General features: G+C 51.9%; 1 protein-coding gene across 11 annotated transcripts in view; it reads left to right on the top strand.

Moving 5' to 3' along the window:
* ALPK2 (alpha kinase 2) overlaps positions 1 to 4,705 on the top strand; it is a 150,896-nt gene extending 146,191 nt beyond the window's left edge. For all 11 annotated transcript variants that reach the window (XM_045458303.1, XM_045458293.1, XM_045458300.1 and 8 more), the window contains one exon: positions 3,290 to 4,705. In XM_045458303.1, the coding sequence (XP_045314259.1) occupies positions 3,290 to 3,518 (229 nt within the window). In that variant the 3' untranslated portion in view covers positions 3,519 to 4,705. The remainder of the gene's footprint in view (positions 1 to 3,289) is intronic.
* Positions 4,706 to 24,972: the final 20,267 nt, after the last annotated feature.

The raw sequence follows: 24,972 nt of genomic DNA, 5'->3' as shown, positions 1-24,972 counted from the left end.
CCCACCCTACTCCCGTGTGACCTCATCTTAATGACATCTATACTAACCCTACTTTTTTTTTTTTTTTTTTTTTAGGGCTTATTTATTTTTGAGGTGGGGGAGGGGGCAGAGAGAGAGGGAGACAGAGGATCTGAAGCGGGCTCTGTGCGGACAGCAGAGAGCCCGACTCAGGGGCTCAAACTCACAAACTGTGAGATCATGACCTGAGCTGAAGCCAGATGCTTAATCGACTGAGCCACCCAAGCGCCATATTCTGAGGTTCTAGGAAGGACATGCCATTTGGGGGAGACACCGTCCAGCCTTGTGCATCTGTCTAACAAGATCAGCGGCGGTGAGTGCAGTGGGGATAATGCTGGAGAGATGCCAGGGTGTCTCAGATTCACGGTCTCCTCTACTCCTCGTGGCTTGTGTGGCATGGAAGGCGCACCACAAGCAGGAGAACCTGGACACCCCATTGCTTGGTGTCGGAGGAGAGTGTCCTCTGAAACACTCCGGCTTAATTGATCTCGGAACACAAAGGATGCGGCCTTGTTTCCTTTCAAGGCGTCAGCGATGGCTGTGAGTTTGAGAGAACCAGAAGTCATGGCCGAAGCCCAGCATCCCTGACTGAGACCATCACCAGGTTGAGAAAGGGGAAAGATTTTTAACTCTGTGGGTGCTAGGTAGCCAGAAAAGGTCTACAGCTGGGATAGGCGAGGGATGGGAGTGCATTATTGTGTGACGTGCCAAGTTGATTGTCCAAAATTGGACCGAGAGAGAAAGGGAAGTCCCGAAATGTGATCTGCAGGCCCCCTTGGGCCAAGGTGAGGTAGCTCTGGGGACGGGGCTTCTATCCACCTGTTTCCTTGGCCTTTGTTGAAAAGCTTCCCCTGGACAGGTATGTCGGGAATCAGGTAGTATCCTGGGAGAGATCACAGTCTGTGCGGAGAGGTGAGGCACACCCTGACTTCTGAGAAGTGGACGTCGTTCTCCTAAAGATGGAGGGAAGTGGTTGGAGGTGTTTCTCCTCACGGTGAGGGCAGGCACAGGGAGGACCCCACGCGAATGCACTTGAGCTAGGGCTTTTGGGGAGCCGGGGGTGGAGAAACACCGGGGTTCCTCGACTGAGCAGAGCAACTTTCCCTGTAAAGCCTCACCATTGCCCACGGCGGCTCTTGTGACACCCAGCGGTCCCTGCTGCCCTACTCTGGCTTTCCGTGAAGACTCTAAAGAAAGAGGGACAGGGGCGCCTGGGTGGCTCAGTTGTTGAAGCGGCCGACTTCGGCTCAGGTCATGATCTCGTGGTCCGTGGGTTCGAGCCCCGCGTCGGGCTCTGTGCTGACGGCTCAGAGCCTGGAGCCTGTTTCAGATTCTGTGTCTCCCTCTTTCTCTGACCCTCCCCCGTTCATGCTCTGTCTCTCTCTGTCTCAAAAATAAATAAATGTTAAAAAAATTTTTTTATAAAAAAAAAAAAAAAAAAAAGAAAGAAAGAGGGACATAGAGGAAAAGAAGGTGCCAGATTTCCGGGAAGAGGTCTGGGCCCTCAGGGGCTATTGGAGAGGACAGACCCTGCTGGGCTGCCCGAAGTCCTGCTTCTTTGTCCACACTCAGTCTTTCCCATTCCAGAGCATGGGAACCATTATAAAAGGGCTCACTTTGTACCCAGCATTACACACTTGGCCGCCAGACGACGCTTAAGAAGCGACAATCGAATTTTCTGGGAGGTTCCAGGGTGAGTTAGTGATTTTTCCCTGCAGAGACTAGATGTTGTCTGAGTGTTTAAAAGCCTCCGGATGGCCTGAGACAGGTAGCCGTGATGTGTTTCCAGGGATGTGTTTCAACGGGGAGGCTGCCCCTGCCCATGACCTTCCTCGTTTGTCTGAGGCGGGAGGCCTCCCTCCAGCAGGAGAACGGGTTTGGCTTTCCATCACGTCTGATGAGCACAGGCCCACGCGGCCTCGCGGCCTGCCGGGGGCGCTCAGGCGCCAGAGAAACGCAGTGGGGCTGACATTTCCGCCTGTCACGCCATGTCCTGTGGAAGATAGAGATGTAAAGATGATGAGGTTGGCGGTGGAGAATTTTCCTACCCTGCTGGATTCAGCCCCTGTCTTGAGCGGACTTTTTCTTCCAGGAGGGAGCTTGGCTTTTAGAAACCAAGGCATTTCTCACAAGCAAAAATGGCGGGCTCCTGCAGGGGTGAGGGGGGCAGAGCGTTCCCTCGCAGGGAGGAGGAGGAGGAGGAGGAGGAGGAGGAGAAGGAGGGAGCAGGCTGCGTTTATAACAAACTGGTCAAGACAGAGCTGCTCTGGTTCCAGAGATGAAAGGAACCTTCCACTCCCCTAAGAGCTTCCAACCCGGCGTGGATTTCACGGGGAAAAGCACACAGTCTCGGTCCCCATTCCTTCCAGGTTTCCTTGACCTTTGTGGTTTCTACCAGCAAATGAAAGAGGCCGGATTTCGTGTTTGTCCTATTAATCAGCCGTGGCCAGAACTGTCCCCCAGCCAGCGGGGCCCGCCGTGAAAAGGGCCCTGGGCTTTGTCGAACACGGGCTCCACCATCGTGGTCTCAGATGCCTCCATCATTTTTGAACGAGGAGCCCATGGTTTCCTTTCGTTCGGGGGCCTCACTAATCATGCCGAATGTTCTGTGTGCCGGGCTCACCCCCGCTCCCCCGTTTACCTGCCTCATCCTTCAATGTCGGCTTCCACATCCCTGCCACGGGACGGCCTGTGATAATATTGGTCATGACAGTAACTCGGCCCATGAGTTCAAGCCCCACATCAGGCTTTCTGCTGTCAGTGCAGAGCCTGCTTCAGGTTCTCTCTCTCTCTCTCTCTCTCTCTCTCTCTCTCTCTTTCAAAAATAAATAAAAATATTTAAACAAGAGAAAGTTGAAAACTAAATAATGTCTTCCAGCCCCAACGTTACAGAATTTTTTTTATTCAGAACCTCTGGGCGGGTGGCTTTCAGACTACCAAGAGATCTAGTTTTTATCAAGATGGCCCAGCACTAGTTACTATGACTAAAAGAAAAAGGGCAATAGTATGCTGTTTCGTTGGAACCGTAAGCATCTAGAACTCTTGTACAATCACAGGCCTTTGGTCTGGAATGTGCATGCCTGTGGGCCTCGGCCTTTACTTAATCCCACAGGCTTTGTTTCTCCTGTCAATAGTTGTGGCGGAACATTCGGCCATCCTTGCCCGGGGTCGGAATCAATGTGTTTTCCATCTACCATTAGTTTCCCCTTCGAAGGCTGGTGAAAGTGTCCCGTGTTTTAAAAAGTATGTGTCCTTCTACCCGAACCCACAGGTACAAAGGATTTAAAGGCAACTGTTCCATGACCTTCATCGATCAGTTTAAAGCCCTACACCAGTGTAACAAGTATTGTAAAATGCTGGGCCTGACGTCGCTTCAAAACAACAGCCAGAAACAGAAGAAGCCAGCCGTCACGAAAAGCAGAATTCAGCCAAACTCCACAACCGTAAAGAACATGGCGCCCGGGAGCCCAGCGGGAAAGAAAACCTCGCACCCCCTGTGAACGAACGGCCACCAGCTCGCGGCACATAGTCTTGTGGGCACACGTCTGAAAACGCTCGAGAGAGAGCACCTAGCCTACAGAGCGCCGGTGGCGGTCCCACGTCCGACTGCCCGTGCCCCACGCTGCTCCCAAACTCATCGCCTGCTGTCTTCCCTGAGATGATTTCGGAGCAGGATGTGCGACCAGACGCGTGGAGAGGCGAAATCAACGGTCACTCTCAAAGACAGCCCAGCTTTGTATCCACTGGCTTCACATTCTTTGTCTCTTTGTGTGGGTGCACGTGGTTGTGTTGTCAGGGACTTGGTGCCCTGTCCACAGCACCCCCCCCCCCGCCCCTTCCTAACCTTGGGATTTCTAGACGCCTCCAGCTGCTGTATCAACAGAAAACGTGAATTCCTTCATGGGGTCGAGTTGTCACGCTAGAGTGGAACGTCCTGTTGTTGCCAGAGGAGACTTCCAACAGAAGGCCCGATTCCCTCATTAGTCGCACATCCGGCTTTAATTCTCTGTGTAATTAAATTCACACTTACCCAGAAAGTGGGAGATGCAGAGATTAGCACAGACCCTTGTTCTTTCGAATTGGTGCCATATTTCACATTCCCCCAGGATTAGCAATTTGGCCATTTCCTCATCAGTGTACCGAAGCACGAAGTATCTGCATCTGTGTTCTCTCCGCATTCTTCCATCACGGCCTCGGTTCGATAGGGACCCTGCCCTATAAACCCGGGGCTGACCCACGTCGGATCACACCAGAAGGTGGTGTGGAGCCTGCTGGGACCCCCAGCTCCCCAGGAGCCTGGCCCCTCCCCGCATCCCACAGTCTCCTTTCCTGCCAGTTGGGCTCCTGCCCAGCTGTCGGGCAGAACGGCAGCGACCCACATCAGGCAGGAAGAAATGACACAAAGACCGCTCAGGGATGGTTTTAGGCACCCCCAACTGAGAGAAAATGTCTGCCGCCCCACTGGTTTGTTGTGGTGGTTGTTACATTGACAATTTTTTAGAGCAGCTTTGGGCTTCCGGATAAATGAGCGGCAAGTCTGGAGGGTTCCCAAACGCTCCCTCACCCCCTACTCCATCGTTGACCCCTGTTAACTATCATCATGCGTCAGTGTGGACATTCGTCGCACTTGAGGAGCAAATGTTACACATCATGAGTCATTAAAGTCCACAGCGTACATTAGGGTTCACTCTTCGTACATTCTCTGGGTTTTGACACACATGTAATGACACATATCCACCATCACGGTACCCTACAGCGTGGTTCCTCTGTCCTACCGATCCCCAGCGCCCCACGGATCCATCCTTCCTTCCCCCGCCCCCGACTCCTGGTAGCCACTGGTCTCTCACCGTCCCCATCGTTCTGCTTTTTCCAGAACGCCATCTACAGGAGTTGGATGCCCACAGTGTGCAGCCTTCTTGGTAGATTTCAACTACTCCTTGACCGTACCGTTAGGTCACCTCTGAGCAGCGTCATCGCTGCTTCTCAAATTGCAAGTTTACACGGATCACCTGGGGCTCTTGTGAAAATGCAGGTTCTCGTTCAGTAAATGTGGGGACGGGGGCGAGGTTCTGCATTTCTGGCACGCCCAGGGGCTCCCCATCCAGCCGGGGACCACACTTGGAGAGAGTGTCACACCACAGATAGAAGGGTCCTGAAATGCCGAGGGGCCGGACCTCCTAGAATTCAAACGACAATGCCCTGTAGGAGCACCAGCGGCCTCTCTGCAAGGATTTGTGAAGTAGCTGTTTGGCCACAAGGAAGAAACCCCTGGGCAGCACTGGCTCCAGGCCCTGGAGTAACTTGGTGGCTCCCCCTGCCTCTCTTGAGGCCCGTGGGCCTCAACAGAAGATTTCTGGCTTCTTCTTCTGTGCACGGGCACGGGCTTTTGACAAAAAAGAGAACATACACGGGAGTTTTGTTTTGAAAAGGCATTAGAAGGAGAAAACACTTCAGTCAGTCACCTGTCCCTTCAGAAAACCCATCTCTAGCCGTCCTTCCGAAGTGATTCCCTGGCTACAGGTCAGAAAATGCTCATTTTACTATCAGGCAGCCTGTGGCCTGCTTTCCCCATACAGATCCTACAGAGGTATTTAGCAGAGGAGTTCTAGAAGGTTCCACAAGAGCAAAAAGGCGCAGGGTGCCTTTTGATCAGAATGAGTGTATGTACACACACACACATACCCACCTGCGTGTGGGTGTGACCAGAGCCCTCTGAACAGACCACGGTACTTTCTTTAGTAATAGTTTGTAATTATAAAAATAATATCAACATAAGTAATAATAAAAAATTCTAGAAAGGTACAGAATGAAAAATCAAAGTACCCTGTAACTGGCTTCCCCTCTGGCTGGCTTTGAAGTTGAATTTGGAGAGACAGTCAAGGGGAAAGGATCTTCTGCTCCCAGACTTTGCAGGTGACAGCTCATGGGGTGGCTCCCTCGGATGGAGCTGTCCTGTCCTCCTTTCGTGGATGCTTAGATTTTTTCCCCCCAAAATGCCTTTATTGTTTATTGTAATCAGATTTCATCTGTTTGAAAACATTTGGAGGACCAGGGATAGAAGGGGATCCAGGGCTCCCACGGACAGACTTTGTGGGGTGGCATGGCCATCTGTCCACCACCCAAACCCTGACCTTCTGTTCTATGATGAAAGGCTGTTTTCCTTGCACAAATAAAGTGAGTGGGCGCTCTTAACACCAAGGATACCATGTTGGGGCCTCAGAAATGCCCACATTCACGGCCATTGTTCTAGCTCCGTTTGCACACGTTGAATTTCTCTTGATTTTCCTATTTGCCTTCAGAAGTGTGCAGTGTTAGGTCTATAACCACAACACTCAACCGAGGCACTGAGCCGGGACAGCCTAGGGGGGCCAGCTGGGGATTTTGGACTCGATGCCTGCGGGGTGGTCATGCACATTAAGTGTCTCAAGTTTCCTAAAGGGCTCAACAGTGGAGCTCTGCGACGGGCAAATGACAAAAATAAACACGCGTCTCATTAAAACGAGATCATGTTTTCAACAGCAGGTCTATCGCTAAGGAGAATGGCAGAGATGTGATGCCTTCTTGCCACTGGGCATCGTGTTCTGGAGGGGTCTGGTTTGGGATGTGCAGATGGCTGGCTTGTGTTAATATTTCAGGTTATCTTATTGTTCCGGTGCCTCCCCGGCCACACTTCTGATAAGCCCCCTATTAGTGGAGGGTTTCAATAGATTCATAGTTAAAAGAATGCCAAAAGAAGCAACAGTCATTTTCTCGTTGTAAAGTGCTCTCTTTCGTAAGTATCCATAGTGTTTTGGGTGTGTGCTGGGCATGTGTTCGGCTGGAGGCACGTGGGAGGAGCCGGCCACAGCCCGGTCGGGCTCGGTCCTTTCAAGTATGCTCTGTTCTGCTGACCTTGGGTGCAGAAGTGAACAAATTGGCATTTTCTCCCCCACTTAGACCTGCAGATGCCACTTGGGCTTAAACAGATTAAAAAAATATGTCAAAAAGACGCAAACCTCTTCTGCCTCCCGGCCACAGGGTATGTTTTCTGACTCTTTGCTGTAGCCGCTCTGAAATCCTTCGAGAGCCTGCTTGCGCTAAAACTGTTTGGCTAAGAGCCTCCGGCAAGATGGGCGCCATGTTTGTCTGCGTGGTCACGTGAGCACAGACTTGCACTTAGTGATGCAATGAACACATATTTACCAGCGCTCACTGTAGCACCAGATCAAGAATGATTCAAATTCCGCTTTTCACGAGAGGCCCCAGTGGTTCCAGCTAGAAATCATCTCAGAGGCTTTTGTCAAAATTCACACGTTCTTGATCGGATTTGCCTGTGAAAAGCCAGTCTGTCCGCTTCTATTTTAGGGAAGGAAGTTTCCATCTTAGTATCAGAAGCAATTCTGGTGGGTAGCTCACCTCCACCTTCCTCTCCGTTACATCACTTCCTCTTTCTGTGTCTACTTCCAGGAGGAGTGAGAAGGCAGCGACTACTTACTTCCCACTGGTAAGTAACCCACGGTATTTTCTCTGGCGTCTGCGTCAGCCTTGGGGGGCTGTCATAACGAGGGACCACAGACCGCGTGGCTCAAATAACAGAAGTGTATTATCTTCCAGTTCTGGAGCCCAGAGTCCTAGATGAAGGTGTTGGAAGGGCCCCAATCTCAGGAGGTGCTGAGGAAGGCTATGCTCCGGGAGTCTCTCCTGGCCTGGCCTGTGGCCGCACGACTCTGGTCTTTACGTGGTGTTCACCCCACATGCACATCTGTGCCCAAATGTCTCCCATATAAGGACACCAGTCATATTGGATTAGGGCCCCCCCCAATGACCCCATTTTGCTTGGTTAAGAACCTGTCTCCAGGGGTGCCTGACCGGCTCATTCAGAGGAGCATGCGACTCTTGATCTCAGGGTGGTGATTTTGAGCCCCACATGGGGTATAGAGATGACTTAAGTAAATAAAAAGTGTAAAAAAAAAAAAAAACCACACCACTATCTCCAAATAAGGTCGTGTTCTGAGATCCCATGGGTCAGGGCTTCAACATATGAGTTTTTGGGGAGACAGTTCAATCCATAAATGTCCCTGTCTTTCACTTCCCACCTTGGTGGGGATCAGCCCCCAGGAACTGTCCTGGTTCTCTTGGAGCCCATCCACACCTCCAGCCCTCATCATTCCCGGAGAGAGAGCTTCATCTGGGTGCCTCAGTTTCCTCTCCCACAGTCTTAGAGGAATCTCTCCCCTTCTCAAAAACTGGAAAAGTAAGCATCACCATCAGTAGCCACCGAATCCAGGGCCCAAGGGACTCACCCTGCCCCTGGCACCCCCCCCCCCATGGCGTGACCCCCACATCCTAACTGAGCAAACCATCCCGGTGCCCCCCGGCTGCCCACCGATTTCAAACCGTGCCCCACCTTAACAGCGCTCATTCACGTCCTTTCTAGAAGCCCCCCTGTGCCCACATTCTGATACGTTGCGTGGTTGACTCATTTATTTTGTTCAGTGTTGATCTTCCCCATTGGAGTGTAAGCTCTGTGAAGATAGAGATCTTCGTCTTCTCTGTTTACTGTGGGATCCCTAACTCCCTGAAGTGCCCGGAACATAGTAGATGCTTAATAAATACTTGCTAAGTCACTCATGCCCAGATGTTCACGGAGGATGCTGTTTTCCGACTGTGATTTGGATCGTAGCTGCTTCCCGTTTTCTCAGTGTATCAGATACACTTCCGTATACTTCATTCCTTTTGTTCATTTCGGCAAATTGGAGGATGAGGATTAGAGAAGACCCTCTTCTCCCCTCCCCCTATTAACCCCATTAGAAATGTGCTAACTCACCCGCCCACCCTCTTGGGCCTCGCAGCACCCCGAGGCCACCTCCTCTCCCATCCGGCCCCGGTTGGTTCTCCCCACAGGAGGCTCACCAGGTAGAGCGCTTACCTCACTTGCGGCCTCCCGCCTCTGCCAGCAGCCGCTCTCAGCCTTCGTCCCCCCAACACCCTCTTTTGGTGGGTCTGGAGGCGACCCGCCGAACCCCGGCCTTGATCCTGTCTCCCTGTCCACCTGCTGATTCCAGGATCCCTAGGGATCCAGAGGCACAAAAAGGTGGACTTCATCTGGGCAGGGCCACCTCCTTGCCCCATTCCAGGGGCCGCCGTTCACCCAGGAGAAACGGGACCCTTGTCCCCCGAGCCGTGCCGCGGGCCCAAGCTGTGCACTTGCAAACGGTCCCAGCTCTATGCCTCCGACTCCGAGATGAGCCTCCCTCTGAACTCCAGACCCAACTATCCGCTCGCCTGTTCAACGTCTGCCTCTGGGTTTCCAACTGGAGTCTCAAACCTTGTCTGCCCGACACGGAGCACCTGGCTTGACCCAGAGCTGCTGCTCCCAGTTTCCCTCATCTCAGACAGCGGCAGCCCCAGCTCCCCTTCTAGGTCAGGCCCCGCACCGAGCAGTTATTCTGGTCTCTTCTCTCCCCCTCAGGCACAGCACGTCACCCATCACCAAGTCCCATTCCCTTCCCTTTGAGTGTGTCCAGAATTGCCTCTACCCCTGCCTTCTCGGCCCAAGGCTCCACGATCGCCCATCTGGCTTTCTGCGGAGGCCTCCTGGCCGGTCTCCTCAATTCTGCCCTTGAGTCCACCTCAGAGCGGCCAGAGTGACCCCAGGAAAACCAACACCCTAAGACGCTGTCTCCTCAGGACCCCCCGACACCCCGGCAGCTTCCCATCTCCTGAGCGTGAAGGTCGGATCTGTTGCAGAGGCCAGCAAGACCCACGCTCTCCCCCACGCCCCCCGTCTCACCTCATCCCAGCACTTGCTCACACAGGTCCGGCAACACTGGAGTTGTATTCTTCGAACACTCCTGCCTCAGGGCCTTTGCGCTTGCTGTCCCCTCTGTGTGGAAGGTTCTTCTCCAGACACCCACCACCTTCTTCAGGTCTTTGCTCGAAAGTGACCTTCTCAGGGAGTCCTTTCCTGGCCACCTGCGTTTCAATGACTTCCCCTCCCTGATTCCCTTATCCCCCTTCAGGGCTTTATTTCTGTAGTTTTTAGCACCATATGACATAATATACATTTTACTTGTTTTAAACTTGCCTCTCTCCCTCGCACCAGAATATGTTTCCAGAGGGCAGGATTGTTTTTTTTTTTCCTGGTTCATTCGTTGCTGCATCCCAGTAGCTAGAAGATGTCTGGCACACAGAAGACCCTCTGATGAACCTTTGTTCGCTGCGTGAGTATCTCCGACCCATCCCTGTGGCTGTTCTCCTCTGACGGAGAGGCAAGGCATCCTTCGTGATGTCAACCGGCTCTGACTAAAATCTCCAGCTTCCCATGCGACCTTGGCATGAGCTTGGCAGGGCTGAAGCAATCCCAAAGCAGGAAGGCGGTATGCTGCGCAGGAACACATCTGGAAGTCTCTGGATCAAACACACTGGGGTCCAGTCTGGGCTCTAACGCTTAGCCGCCATGTGAGTTTGGCGAGTGATTTCATCTCTCTGAGCCCCAGCTTCCTCATGGGATAAATAACTATAATAATACCTACCCTTCGGGGGTGTGAAAATTAATTTATGTCTGAGAAATAACTGACCTAGAGAGCCCTTCAATAAACGTGAGTCATTATTATAACGACTAAGCTTTCGCATATATTTTTAGCTCAGAACAACTATTTACCTGTAAATATCTCTCTTAGTTGTAATAGAAAAATGAGTTTTATAAATCATTTTACTCTTCACTGGGAGAAAATAGCACCACAGCACGTCACCTAAAATGACCCCCGGCTGGAAATGGACTCGATGTCCCCCTGTTGTTGACATTAAGAGAAGAATGAGAAGAAATCATGCCACACGATGGATGGATGTCATAGGCTTTTTCAGAGTTCAGTTTTTACAAGTCGTTTCACACTGTTTTATCAGTCCCGTGCTCAGAGGCCCCTCCATTAACCCCAGCCATCCAGTTTCTTAAGGGGGGGCGAAGCAATCAAAGTTTTAATAACTTGGCTGCACATCTCTTTGAAAAACTCTCACTTTCAAGCACCAGGCGCCCTCTCTGACTGGCAACAGTCCAGGAATTACCGACAAGCCCGTCTGCGTTACCTTCATGCTATTTTCAGGTGAGCGTGGCTTTGATCATCTTTCTGGAAGAGGTGAATTTTGAGCAGGGCATCAAAGGAGGTGGGGGACCAGCAGAGAGAAGAAAGGAAGGGAGCCCCCATGGCGGCGGCAGGCGTCTCAAGAACCCAAGTTCAGAAGCAAGGAGAACACCGGCCTTGGGCGACCCCGAGCGAACCTGCCTGAAAACACAGGAGCTGTTCCACTGAGAGAGGGAAAGAGAGGCAGGCTGGGGGCATGAATGGGGGCAAGGTCTTTGCAGATTTTGTGCGGGAATCTGGGCTTGTTTTCGAGGCTTCACAAGGCTCCGGAGGCATAGCTGGGGACACAGCCTGAACAGCTAGAACTTGGGGAGTGTAGTGCTTGTCCAGGAAGGAGGTGGGAGAGGAGCAGAGAGGAGGACACCTCACCACGTGAGACAGCCAACACGCAGAAGGCACCAGGTCACCTGAGCCCCGCAGGAGAGCGGGAAGGGTAGCCACTGGCTGAGCTGGGGGCTTCCCGGCAGCCTCTGCTGGGCAGATGAGTTTCACCAGTGGGAGCCACTGTTTACCGGGAGTCCCAGCTACTTCTCAGAATCAAGAGGCCACAGAGAAGTTCACCCTGGATAACTGATTCTCTCGGTGCTGCTGTGGCTCTCCAGGACGCTGTCCTGCTTTGTCATTGCTCCAGCCTGCCCTCACGTCTGGGGGCGCTGGCCATTGTCTGATCCTTAGGCTAGCGTTACCTAAAGAATAATCATTTTTAAGGGGCGCCTGGGTGGCACAGTCGGTTAAGCGTCCGACTTCAGCCAGGTCACGATCTCGCGGTCCGGGAGTTCGAGCCCCGCGTCGGGCTCTGGGCTGATGGCTCAGAGCCTGGAGCCTGTTTCCGATTCTGTGTCTCCCTCTCTCTCTGCCCCTCCCCCGTTCATGCTCTGTCTCTCTCTGTCCCAAAAATAAATAAACATTGAAAAAAAAATTTTTTTTAAAAAGAATAATCATTTTTAAGAGGCGAGCAAGGCATTTTTCTCTGAATTACTGGAACAATCCCTTCCACGCTTCCCTTTCACTGGATGTTTTTTTTCCAAAAACGTCTCTTGGTACTCTCCTTATCTTTTCGATCTTTAGTCAAGAGTCATTTTCTCCGAGTATTGTCCTTCACTCAACAACGAGGTTCTCAGCCTTATCTGGACACTGCAGCATCAGGGGCTTCAGAAAACATAGACGCTAGGTTCCACCCCCCCCCCCCCAGACCTTCTGATTGAATTCTTCTGGGGTGTAGCCCTTGCAGGGGGATTTCTAGACTCACTTTCAGTTACTTTGGGTGGCGGGATGTGATGCAACCCTACTCAGGAGACTGGCCCACAGGGACCCCTCGCTTATATTCAGGGTTCAATGTGTTTTTCCAACACCAGCTGGATGTCCTACTATTTAACTAAATTCTGGCTTTATCTACACGGAGACAGCATCGGATGCCACAGGTTAAGAGCTCAGCCCCACAAGACGGACTGTCGATTGGAGGTCCCAAAGCCCTCGCCCCCGCCTCGGGTTCCATTCATTTGCTAGAGCGGCTCCCTGAACTCGGAGAAGCATTTTACTTACTGGATCGCCAGTTTATTATAAAAGGATATAACTTAGGAACAGCCAGATGGAAGAGACGTTTAGAGCAATGTATGGAGAGATGGGCGTGTGCAGTCCCCATGCCCTCTCCTGGGCGCCCTTCTACAGGTTCACCAGCCTGGAAGTTCTCCTAACCCCATCATTTTGGGGTTTTATGGAGGCTCCACCACCTAGGCAAGATTGATTAAATCATTGACCGTTGGTGATTGATTCAACCTCTAGCTTCCCCGAAACACACCGCCCACCCCACCCCCCCCCCCCCCGGAAGGGGGGAGAAGGTGGTAAAGGATGGGGCAGAAAGTCCCAGCCCTTTATTTACAAGGCTCGTTTCCCTGGAAACCACCCATCCTTAGACCGCCTATGGGCTTTCCAAAAATTACCTCATTAAAATAACCAAAGACGCCACGGGTGGCTCCCTCTCTTCGGAAATTCCAAGGGTTTGGGGAGTTCTGTGCCTAACAGAGACAGACACAGGGACAAAGACCAAATACATATTTCTTATTCTAAATCACAGTATATAATCACTAATGCACATAGCTATGGCCAAAGCTTATCAGGAGTACCATCCCCATCCCTGCAACTTTCCCTGAGACATGATAGCATGAGTGACCAGTACGACACCCAAGAGGACACCTCTGAGTGCCGCCGCCCTCAGCAAAGTCATCAAGGAGGCACTCCAGGTCCGGAATTCCCTACGAGGAAGGCAGTGACTTGGGTAGAGAACATTCCAGGAAGCAGCCCACACTCAAGCTTATTTTTCTGAAATTTCCGGTTCCACCAAACTACAAGTGGTAGCAAGCAATTTAAGCAGCACTTTCTAAAAGTGAGAGAGCGTCTTCTGCACAGTAAGGCGCCGCCCGTGTGACTGGAGATCAGGGGACCAAATGCTCACCTGTCACGAAACACTTGCTTTGTTCAGAAAGTCCCCCTTTGGGGTGAAATATGTTGCGTCTCAAGCAACGAGGCAGACAGACTGCCTGGGAGAATCACCTCTGCCCTCTCCTTCCATGGATTGTTGGAAATCTTGGCCCCAAGGGTGGTGGACCCAGAGATGTGGAGGAGAGATGGGAGCCCGACAGGAAAGCAGAATACCACCACCCTCCATGTGTATACAGCTGTCAATTCTTGAAAGTGTAGACTATGCCATTTCAGCTTGATGACAGTGAGGGAGGACAGTCGTTCCGGCACCTGAATGCCTCCTTTCTCAAGATGATAGCAGAGTATGGAGAGGACGTTCAGTGAGTTGGCGGGGGCTCATTCGTGGCTCAGCCCCAGAACCACCCCCTGAGATCAGATCTTCAGCTTCATCCATCGCTCCGCCTTCCAGGCAGGTGTTTTTGGTGATATACCCCAAAGAGAAGCCTAAAGCCCTAGCTTCTCGTAGCCCTAGGATCCTCTAAGAAGAATATCAAAGCAAGGGCGGGGCGGGGGGGGGGGGGGCGGGAGGGGGGTGGGGAGACTCACAAAGGAGACCACCCCCAGACCATCCTAGCTGATCTCTCCATTTTGCTGGTGTCCCCCTGTCACTACCCTCAAGCTGGCCTCTGAGGTCACTGGCCTCAGTGCTTCAGGCATGTTTATTGCCTTCACGCAGGGGTTGAGACACAGAGACCTCCCTGGATGGGTCACCCCATTCGTCAGCATTACGTTTTCCAGGGAGCTTGTGAGATGTTTCCCCAAAGAACCTTAGTGTGTTCTATTTTTATCCTTTTATCTTTACTGCACAACAGCTCGAGGGAATTGCCACAGTTCATGTAAATATATGTTTTTTTTTTTTTTCAACGTTTATTTATTTTTGGGACCGAGAGAGACAGAGCATGAACGGGGGAGGGGCAGAGAGAGAGGGAGACACAGAATCGGAAACAGGCTCCAGGTTCCGAGCCATCAGCCCAGAGCCTGACGCGGGGCTCGAACTCCCGGACCGCGAGATCGTGACCTGGCTGAAGTAGGACGCTTAACCGACTGCGCCACCCAGGCGCCCCAATATATGTTTATATTTATACCACGTATGGATACACACGCTGTGCAGTCAGTCCTAAGGGCACAGCACGTGAGTAAGCGATTCAAACGTCACTCTGCCTTCTCCCAAAGTTGTGAGTCACCCCTTTGGATGCTGGGCCTGACTGCCCGACAGTCCTCATACTTAGCCGTACTGGGGTCCGGGTCAGGGGACTTTGCCTTTCGTACCCTTCCTGCAGCTCTGATCAATGAGATCTCGGCAGGAGTCTCTAGGAGGGGCTTCCAGGAATGTTCTTGAAAGGGGATCAAGCTAGACTCCCTGGGAAGATGGCTGAGTAGGAGGAGCCTAAGCCCTCCGACAGAACATCCACAAGAGTGTCAATAACCCGGAAAAAGACCCAAAGAGAACGCACTCTCCGCAGCCAAATGTAGAGAAGAGGCCACACTGAAGAGGCTAGGAAGGGCAGAGACTTGAGGGACTAGCCACAGGAGGGAGGGATGTGATGGGTGCCGGGAGGGGAGAGGAGCAGACCCCCCCCCCCAACCCAGGCCCAGGGGGAACCAGCACAGAGAAGACGAATCCCCATAACGTTTGGCTTTGAAAACCAAAGGAACCTAAGAAGCATAAGGGCTTATCACCAGGAATTTTAAAACCCAGCAGCTCCAGGAGAGCTGGGGGTGGTAGGAAACTGGGTCCTCACCCTTAAAGAGACAGCACCGCAAACAGCCCTACAGAGACACAGCACAGAAGCAGCGGTTTGAAAAGCACCCGGAGTATTCCGGAAGGAGATTTACTTACAAAGGAGATTTATTTCCTAATCTCTGAGCCTGTGCTGGAGACGCAGGCACCTTGCGGGGACCTTTCCAAGAACAGAAGAGCTGGTGGTGCCATTCCCTCCCCCTGCGCCCAGCCTGGACACAGGGACACCTGCGGAACAGGCTCAGCAGGAACAGACTCCCCAGACTTGCTAAAAGTGCGTGCCCTGCCCCCGCGTTCACACACACACACACACACACACACACACGCTGCCTCCATCCCAGCCTGGGAGGAGTTTTCCCAGTGGCTTCAAGCCCCCTTCTGCCGTGGACCAGTGCGGACCTTGCTGGCATGCCTGCCCCGTCCCCAACTTCTCCTGTGGACTCACCCCCTCTGATACGCGGTTGGCCAGAGCAACAAGCCTGGCAGTGTGGGAGCGGCCCAGACGGGGACAGCACCACTCCACAGTGACTCCTGCCCTGGGGAGAGGGGAAGATAACCACACACCCCAGCAGGGGCCTGGGGACAGAGTGACTGCAGGAGGGACTGCAGGCCCCGCCCACCAACGACAGCTTCTCAGGGGACAGCACAGGGAAAGTGCCCTGCAATTCAATGCTGCCACATCTCTGGCCAACACCTGGATTGACTCAACTCAAACCCCAGGCGGCCCCAGATTGGCCCCCTAACAACACAGGGACCAGACCCTGCCCACGACAGGCAAAGAGAGCCACTGCAGACGCCTGGAAAGAAGGCAAATAGGTTCAGCCACAACAGTAGGGCACATGCAACACACACAGGGGACGCCCCGGGAGGGTCAGGTTCTGGTGAACAGGGGACATTGCATTGCAGGGCGCTAAGGGTCTAGTATTGGGACCACACCGAAATAAAAGGCTCCTGCACACCAAAGGAAACAATCGATGATGCTAAAAGACAACCTACTGAATGGGAGAAGATATTTGTAAATGACATATCCCATAAAGGGCAAGTATCCAAAGTCTTTAAAGATCTTATCAAACGCAAAACCCAAAAAACAATCCAACTTAAAAACGGGCAGAAGGCACAAACACACGTCTCCCAAGAAGGCATCCAGATGGCTAACAGACGCGTGAAAAGAGGCTCAGTGTCACTCATCATCAGGGAGATGCGAATCAAAACCACAATGAGATATCACTTCACCCCTGTCCAAGTGGCTAAAATCAAAACCACAAGACATGACAAGTGTTGGTGAGGATGTGGAGAAAAAGGAACTCTTGTGCACCATTGGTGGGAATGCAAACTGGTGCAGACCCTGGGGAAAACAGTATGGAGTTCTTCAAAAAGTTAAAAATAGAATTACCCTATGGGCCAGTAATGCCCCTACTGGGTATTTACCCCAAGAATACAAAAACACTAATTTGAAAAGATAGATGCCCCCCTGTGTTTATTGCCGCATTATCCACAATAGCCAAATTATGGAAGCAACTTAAATGTCCATTGGTAGCTGAGTAGATAAAGAAGATGTGGTGTATATATACACAATGGAATATTACTCAGCCGTGAAAAAGAATGAGATCTTGCCATTTGCAATATTATGGATGGAGGTAGAGAGTATGGGTGAAGCTAAGTGAAATAAGTCAGAAAAACCAAGCAAAGAAAAAAAGAGACAAACCAAGAGATAGACTCTTAACTATAGAGAACATATTGATGGTTACCAGAGAGGAAGTGTGGGGGGAATGGGTGAAATAGGTGAAGGGAATTAAGAGTATACTTATGATGAGCACTGAGTAACGTATAGAATTGTTGAATCATTATATTGTACACCTGAAACTAATACAACACAGTATGTTAACTGTACTGGAATTAAAATTAAAAATAAAAGAAATAATAAGGGGATTGAGTTAGCAAGCAGCTACCCTTTTTTGTCCTTCAGCCTTTAAGTTTTCCTTCCTGGAGAATGAAGTTGATAGCTGGAGCCCTAGCAACCACATTGTAACCATGAGGACAGGAAGGCGTGGCCATCCAGAGAACCCAAATTGCTAAAGACATTGTAGAGCCGCTGCCCCAGTCCTAGGCTCTCTGCCTCCTGATTATTTTTCTACATGTTATTTATTTTTGAGAGAGAGAGACAGGGGCCAGGGGAGGGTCAGAGGGAGAAAGAGAGAGAGAGAGGATCCGAAGCCTGATGCAGGGCTTGAACTCATGAACCACGAGATCATGACCCGAGCCAAATCAACTGACTGAGCCCCAGGTGCCCCAGCCTCCTGAGTTTGTTATTAAAGGAGAGAAAAAGAAAGTTCCAGTTTGTCTCTCTCGCTTGTTACCTGATACATACATTTCATGTGTGTTGCTCCTATTTAAAAATAAGTTTTCCGTCATTCAAAGCAGAGGATCTCGTTAATACCTTGTCTTACAACAGCGGTGCCCAATTTTGGCAGTACATTCGCGTCACCTAGCGTGCTTTAGAAATGTCCGTGGCTGGGTCCCCCTCAGAGACTCCTGTGTCATTGTTCTGGGACTTGGCCTGAGCACTGGGGTTTTCAAAAAACCCTCAGGGTGATTCTAAAGTGCAGCCAAGGTTGAGAACATTCTGCTGTTCTCTTTTCCGAGGCAAGAGGGACTGGTTGATTGATTCTCATTGCTGTCTCATTAAACACTAATAAATGCCTCAGTGGGCCAGGCCTGTAGCTCCGGGATTCAGCAGAATCGCCAGGGCCCGGGCAGGCATTGGTGTGTGTGTGTGGGGGGGGGGGGGGGGGGGTTGTTCAAACACAGGCTGCGGGCCCCACCCCCAGAGTTTCTGCTTTAAGGGGTCTGGGCTGGGCCAGAGAATGTGCATTTCTAGCAAGGTCTTAGGCGATGCTGATGCCACGGGTCAAGGGTCACAGCTGAGGTGTGGTTTCTCTTGTCCCTATGCCTCCCCTTTTTGTGACTTTTTCTGGTTCTGCCGCCCCACTAGGCCCCAAGTGCTGTCTGGTTTGCTTTATTCTTCAGGCTCTGTTGAGAGCAGAACGAAAAATTGGTTTCCTTTTAAAAGACTTTTAGGTGGTAGCACCCTAGACACCTATGCCAAGACTCTTCCCTCCTCATTTGTCTGAAACACCTCCGTTTCCACTTAGATGTCACCTCCTCCAGGAAGCCTTCCTTTGAGCCCCACGTCTATGCCCTCAGAGCCCCTGATACCTCTATCTCCTTATCCTTGGGTGCAACGGCTTCATTGATTCGCTATTCTCCTAACGACGGAAATACGTCTTCTCTCCACATCCCCGGGGGCCTGGCATGGGTGGGCACTCAGTAAGTATCGTCCCTGCATGAAGGGTGAGGGGGGTGGCTTCAGGCAGGTTGGGCCTCGAAAACAGTAAGGAGGAGCTGGGAGGGGTCCCAGCCGAAGCCAGAGCAGACAGAGGCCCCGGTGTGTCCCTTGTGACCCGAAGACGTCCCTGCCAAGCTCAAACCCGCCCTCTGTCCACCCCTCCCTGAGACCCTTCCCTGCACCCGCATGGTCACATCCCTCCTCGTGTTCTCTGACTCCCAGCCCAGCTCTGCCCTTGCTTCTCTCTTGCTCACCCTGCAAACATACTTTGCCGTGTGGGCCATTTGCTGTTCTCGGACTGACTGCAAGATTGGTCTTCGCCAGCAGCCCCTCTGAACCTAGTGTCCTCCGTACCTCTCGTCCCGAAGTTCCCAGCCGAGAACGACAGCTGCTTTAGGGCCGTGGTTCTCGACGGCGTGGGATTTTGTCCCCATGGGATATTTGTCTGCGTCTGGAGACATTTTTGGTTTGTCACAACAGGGAGGATTCTCGAGGCATCCGGTTAAACGTCCCAGGGTGCTCAGGACAGTCGCCAGTAACAAAGAATTCTCCAGCCCAGATGTCTGCGGCTGGAGTTGGAGAGACCCTGGGGGCGCGCTTCCCTCCCGCAGCCTCAGGGAGAATGTGGACGGCACCCCCGTGTGCCCGTGTGCCCGGCAGTTCTGGCTCAGCCAGCTGGTGTTCCGTGGGGTCAGTCGGCCTGTAAGTCACAGCAGTCCCCGGGCTGGGCCCAGAGAGCCCCGGAACTCTGACCTGGAGGTGATCGAAATGGCAACAAAGGGCCAAGCTAAGAGCAGGCCCCAGGGCACAGAGGGAGCTGAGCCGAGTGGGGACCTCTGTCCTTGCCTAAGAGACTGCCAGCCGCTGCCTTCGCAGGAGAGCTTCTTGGAAAAGAAGACCCTGAAATCTGGGGACAGGGCCAAAGGGAGGAACCTTCCAGCAGCATCTCAGAGAAATGGCAGCATCTCAGGTTGGCATCTGGCATGAGACATCCACAGAGCAGATGTGCAGATGGTTAAATACAAGGTGTTTGGCAGGAAAAGAGGCCAGTGGATGCCAGAGACAGGCAGCTATGGAATTGTAACAGGGCCAATATTGGCTGCAATAAAATATTGATTGGTGGAAATATGGTCCAATGAGTGGGGACATGGCCCTGGAGACACGCATAAGATTTTTTTTAAGTTTATTTATTCTGAGAGAGAGAGAGAGAGAGAGAGAGAGAGAATGCGCGTGTGTGCATGCACGCGCACGAGTGGGGGAGGGGCAGAGAGAGAGGTAGAGAGAGAATCCCAAGCAGGCTCCACGCCGTCAGCGCAGAGCCGGATGTGGGTCTCGATCGCACAAACCGTGGGATCGTGACCTGAGCCGAAACCAAGAGCCGACTGAACCGACTGAGCCACCCAGGCCCCCCCACGCATGAGATTCGTAACTTCACCAACCACTTATTTATCTGACAAATATTTATCGCAAACCCACCATGTGATCAGCACTGCTCTGTCAGCAAGGATAGAGCAAGGTCCCTGTCCCCATGTGCCAGACCTTCTAGTAGAGACATAGAACGTAAGTAAATAAGAAATGTCAAGAAGGAAAGAGTGTTATGCTGAAGGCAAAGGCTTCGCTGAAAAAACAACTTTGAATTGAAACAGGAATGAGGTGAAGGAACGAGGTATGCATACATCTGGGAGACAGGGTCTGGATAGAGGGAGCAGTAAGTGAAAAGGTCCTGAGGCAGGATTACGTTTGGCATATTTGGGGAACAGCAAGGGGGTAGGAATGGTGTGGAATGAGCAAGAGGAAGAGAAGGAAAAAGATGAGGTCTGGGCCGCCTGGGTGGCGCAGTCGGTTAAGCGTCCGACTTCAGCCAGGTCACGATCTCGCGGTCCGTGAGTTCGAGCCCCGCGTCGGGCTCTGGGCTGATGGCTCAGAGCCTGGAGCCTGTTTCCAATTCTGTGTCTCCCTCTCTCTCTGCCCCTCCCCCATTCATGTTCTGTCTCTCTCTGTCCCAAAATAAATAAACGTTGAAAAAAAAATTTTTTTTTAATAAAAATAAAAAAAAAAAAAACATGAGGTCTGCCTGAGAGGGAGGCATGGGATCGTATTCCCAGTAGGATGGGAAGCCATTGAAGGATCTCGAGTGGGAGAGTGACACAATCTAATTTAGGTTTTAAAAATGAATCAGCTTCTGATGGAGAAAATAAATAGGCATAGTCAACACGCTCATTAAAGTAACAATCAGTCATATTCCCTTGCCTTATCAGGTAAATGATCTACGTTTTCATTGGTCTTGATCAGAGGTCAGCAAACTTTTTCTATAATCGGCCAGATAGAAATATCTTAGGCTTTTTGAACCATATGGCCTCTGCCATACCTACTCTCAAGTTTGTCATCGGAGCATGAAAGCCGCCACAGACAAGATGTAAATGAGTGAGCCTGGCTGCCTTCCAGGTGACGACCGTCCCAATTTGCTCGGAACTAAGACGGTCAGTTCCCAACTGGGCCAGTCTGGGCCAATGGGAATGGTTGTAAATTCCAATAAAACTTTATTTATTAACACTGAAATTTGAATTGCATGTGAATTGCACATGTCATGAGATAGTATTCTTCTTTTGACTTTTTTTTTCAATAATTGAAAAATACAAAAATCGTGCCTAGTTCTTACAAAAGCAGGCAGCCATCTGAACTTGGATCCACAGGCTGGAGGCTGTCAACCCCGGGTCTTGATGAGCCATCAGCAAATTGCACGACCGTGAAATAGTGATGGCCATCATGCCTGCCCACCTCACCTGTCCCTCCTCCCTCCTGCTGCCAGGGATGCCAGCCCCCCAGCCCCTCTCTAGCCTAATCTCGGCTTCCTAATCACACTCCTGCCACATCAGCTTCACGTTCTTTGGCTGTTCCAAACTCTATCTCACTAGGACTTCACACATGTCAACTCCCTTCCCTGAGAATTCTTCCCCGACCTTTCCATCTGGAGAATGGATAGCCCCTGCTCGGAGTAAAGTCTACATATGAAATCCCGCGTTAGGCTTCCTCGTACATACCCCTTTTGTTTTCTCCTGCCCCAAAGGTTGACCAGCAGCCTGTCCTGGCTTAGAGGGAAAGCTCTACCCCAAGGGGAACACACAGCTTAACCGAGTCAATCAGTCCTGTGGCTCCGGGCTCCAAACTGGAGATACAGGGAGGGAGGAGTCACTTGTTGGCATGTAGAGAAACTGAAAAGACACCACGCATGGCAGGCAAGTGGAGGCCGTTAGGTAGCGGGGGCCATTGAGACCCCAGAATTAGCAGAAGATATGAGAAAGTAGTTATAGGTCAGCAGAAACGGTAGGTAAGGATGGACAGAGATATGATAACAGGGAGAACAGAAAAAGGGAACAAAGGAATCACCTTAATGGTAGAGGCTTAATTTACTTCTAATTTTTTTAAAATGTTTATTTACTTCTGAGAGAGAGAGAGAGAGAGAGAGAGAGAGAGAGAGAGGGAGGAGCGGGGGAGGGGCCGAGAGAGAGAGGGAGACACAGAATCCAAAGCAGGCTCCAGGCTCCGAGCTGTCAGCACAGAGCCCGACGCGGGGCTCGAACTCACAGACCGCAAGATCGTGACCTGAGCCAAAGTTGGAGGCTGAACCGACGGAGCCACCCAGGCGCCCCAGAGGCTTAATTTATTTCTAGAACCTTGGGGGAGACCAGACACCCCAGTCCCTGGAGCACTCATGAATCCTATCTGCCACTTTCTACGAGGCCCAACCTGGTGACCGGGAGCTTCTGGGTGATTCCCATCCCTTTCCTGCTGTGTGGCCCCTGCCAAGAAATTTTCTGCACCTCAGTGCCTTATATCTAGCAGGTACTTCAGAAGCGCTGCAGTAAGAATGAATTGCTTGAGGTAATCTAAGAAAACATTGCTTCTTGCAATCAAAATTTCCTGACACACGACCTGCATTTGGGGGTAGTCTGTCGCCACCTCCTTTTGGTTTCGCATACAGCGGCCCTTTCCCTGTTTTACTCAGTCCAGCATTACCCCTCCCTCCAATTGCTGAGATGGCCTGAGCTCGTGCAGAGATGTAGACGAGACCTGGGAATTCTCAGGCGTAAGGCTCAGGGAGAGCGACGGTAAACGCAGCATCCGGTGCATCCAAATAGGGGGAGACGACCTCCGACTTCTTTGCACCAAACTGGAATGGGAAGCCAAGTGGAAAAGCGAGACAGGGGGCGCTGCTTAGAAGACAGGCAGCCTTAAGAAACAGGAAGGGCTGTAATGAGCTTTTGTCGGGGCCAACTGTGCCAGCCAAGAGACAAGGAAGGCACTTGTTCTCTAGGTGGAACCAGATTAGTTCTTGCCTGGTCCATTCAACGGGCCAGCGGACACTCACTAGGACGATGGCTTCCGCTGCTCCCTCCGTCCCCTTCAAGCCTTTGAAAACTGACTTCTCAAAGATAACGCCCAATTCTGCTGTCAGGGAAGCTCTGAACGGAATCGAGCGGGAATGCTGGGGTAGCAAACTTGAAATCCTTTGGGGCGCCTGGCGCCCTGACGTTCAGGGGCATATCCTACCACGAGGGGGCAGTATTCCCAAGTGCAGGGCATATCCTACCACGAGGGGGCAGTATTCCCAAGTGCAGGGCATATCCTACCACGAGGGGGCAGTATTCCCAAGTGCAGGGCATATCCTACCACGAGGGGGCAGTATTCCCAAGTGCAGGGCATATCCTACCACGAGGGGGCAGTATTCCCAAGTGCAGGGCACATCCTACCACGAGGGGGCAGTATTCCTAAGCGTGGCCCCAGGCTCAAGGGGCGGGCGAACAGGAGGGGATTCACTTCAGCCCAGGTTGGAGATCCACCTGCAGCCCCCCGCCCCCCCACCCCGTCACTTGCCAAATAGTACAACGTGCCTCTTTTCCGTGAAAGGTGATTGGATGGCGGCATTTCTGAGAGGGAAAGTCCCCACCAAATGGATCCCAGGTTCATGATTCAGTTGCTCTCCGGAGCAGGGAGGGGACTGCTGGGGAATGATTTGGAAACTTGAAGGTACCTCAAGGTGGAAACTTGTCGTGGTGAAAACGTCCATCCCTCACTCGCCGAGGTCCCAAGTTGCTCGTTAATTGGGCGGCTGTCTGGAGCGTCCGAGCGCTTCTGCGCTGGGAGCTGGTCTCCTTCTGGCGCTTGCCTTTCTGACCTGCCACCGGCGGTATTTCCTTCCTAAAGGCCCCCGTGACACCCCACACCTACCTCAAAGAATCTGAGGCTCGGCTCTGCCGTTATCCATTTGCCTGTCTGTGTCCTCGCTAGGTTGCCAGCACTCTATTCTGGAGGAAGCATCTTATTTTTAAATTCCCGGAGACTAGCATAATGCCTGACACATAGTAAGAACACGGGGCTGAATGTTGCTTGAATGAGTGAATGAATGAGTGCATGAATGCCTTGCTCATCTGTGCATCCTACGCACGGTGTCTAAGTATTCTAAGTACACAATACATTTGTGTCACGTCCATCGTTTCTTTCAGGACACGTATGGTGACCCTGCCGTCTAAAGTAGGCTATCTTACGACCAAGCCCTTTGGAATTTTCGGAGGCCGTCTACTTTTTTTTTTTTTTTTTTTTAATGTTTTATTTTTGAGACAGAGAGAGACAGAGCATGAACGGGGGAGGGTCAGAGAGAGAGGGAGACACAGAATCCCAAGCAGGCTCCAGGCTCTGAGCTGTCAGCCCAGAGCCTGACGCGGGGCTCGAACCCACGGACCGTGAGATCGTGACCTGAGCCGAAGTCGGACGCTCAACCGGCTGAGCCACCCAGGCGCCCCACACTTTTTTTGTAAACCCGGATGGGCTTTGGAACCTTTCCTTTTCCTTCAGAAAGCTTGGAAGGAAACCCGGATGTCAAAGAGAAGCAATGGCACACCTTGGGTGCCTGGATTTGTACCCGGCAGCTTCCTCCAGCCTGTCCCAAGGGAGGGGAAACTGAGAGACAGCGGACATTCTGCGGTGGTCTGGGACGAGGCTTTGTGTGACGGGGCAGGGGGTAGCAAGGGAGGACTCAGCCTGATGGCCTGGTGGGTGTGAAAATCAACGCCGACCGCACTGTGAAAGACAACCGGCTCACAGCCTACCCAGCTCCTTCCAGAAATACAGATTCCTCAGACACCGAATTGAAAAGTGCTCTAACCCGTCCCCCAACCCCTGCGAGGGCCCCGTCAGCACTTCCTATGCCGTTCACCATGCTCCCCGGTTGCAAAGTAAAAGACCTTTATGCACACGGCACAGCCACCCGG

The sequence above is a fragment of the Leopardus geoffroyi genome, chromosome D3 (assembly GCF_018350155.1).
Source record: "Leopardus geoffroyi isolate Oge1 chromosome D3, O.geoffroyi_Oge1_pat1.0, whole genome shotgun sequence".
NCBI lineage: Eukaryota > Metazoa > Chordata > Mammalia > Carnivora > Felidae > Leopardus > Leopardus geoffroyi.
Note: the sequence above shows the minus strand (reverse complement) of the source record. Positions and strands in the feature narration are given on the sequence as shown.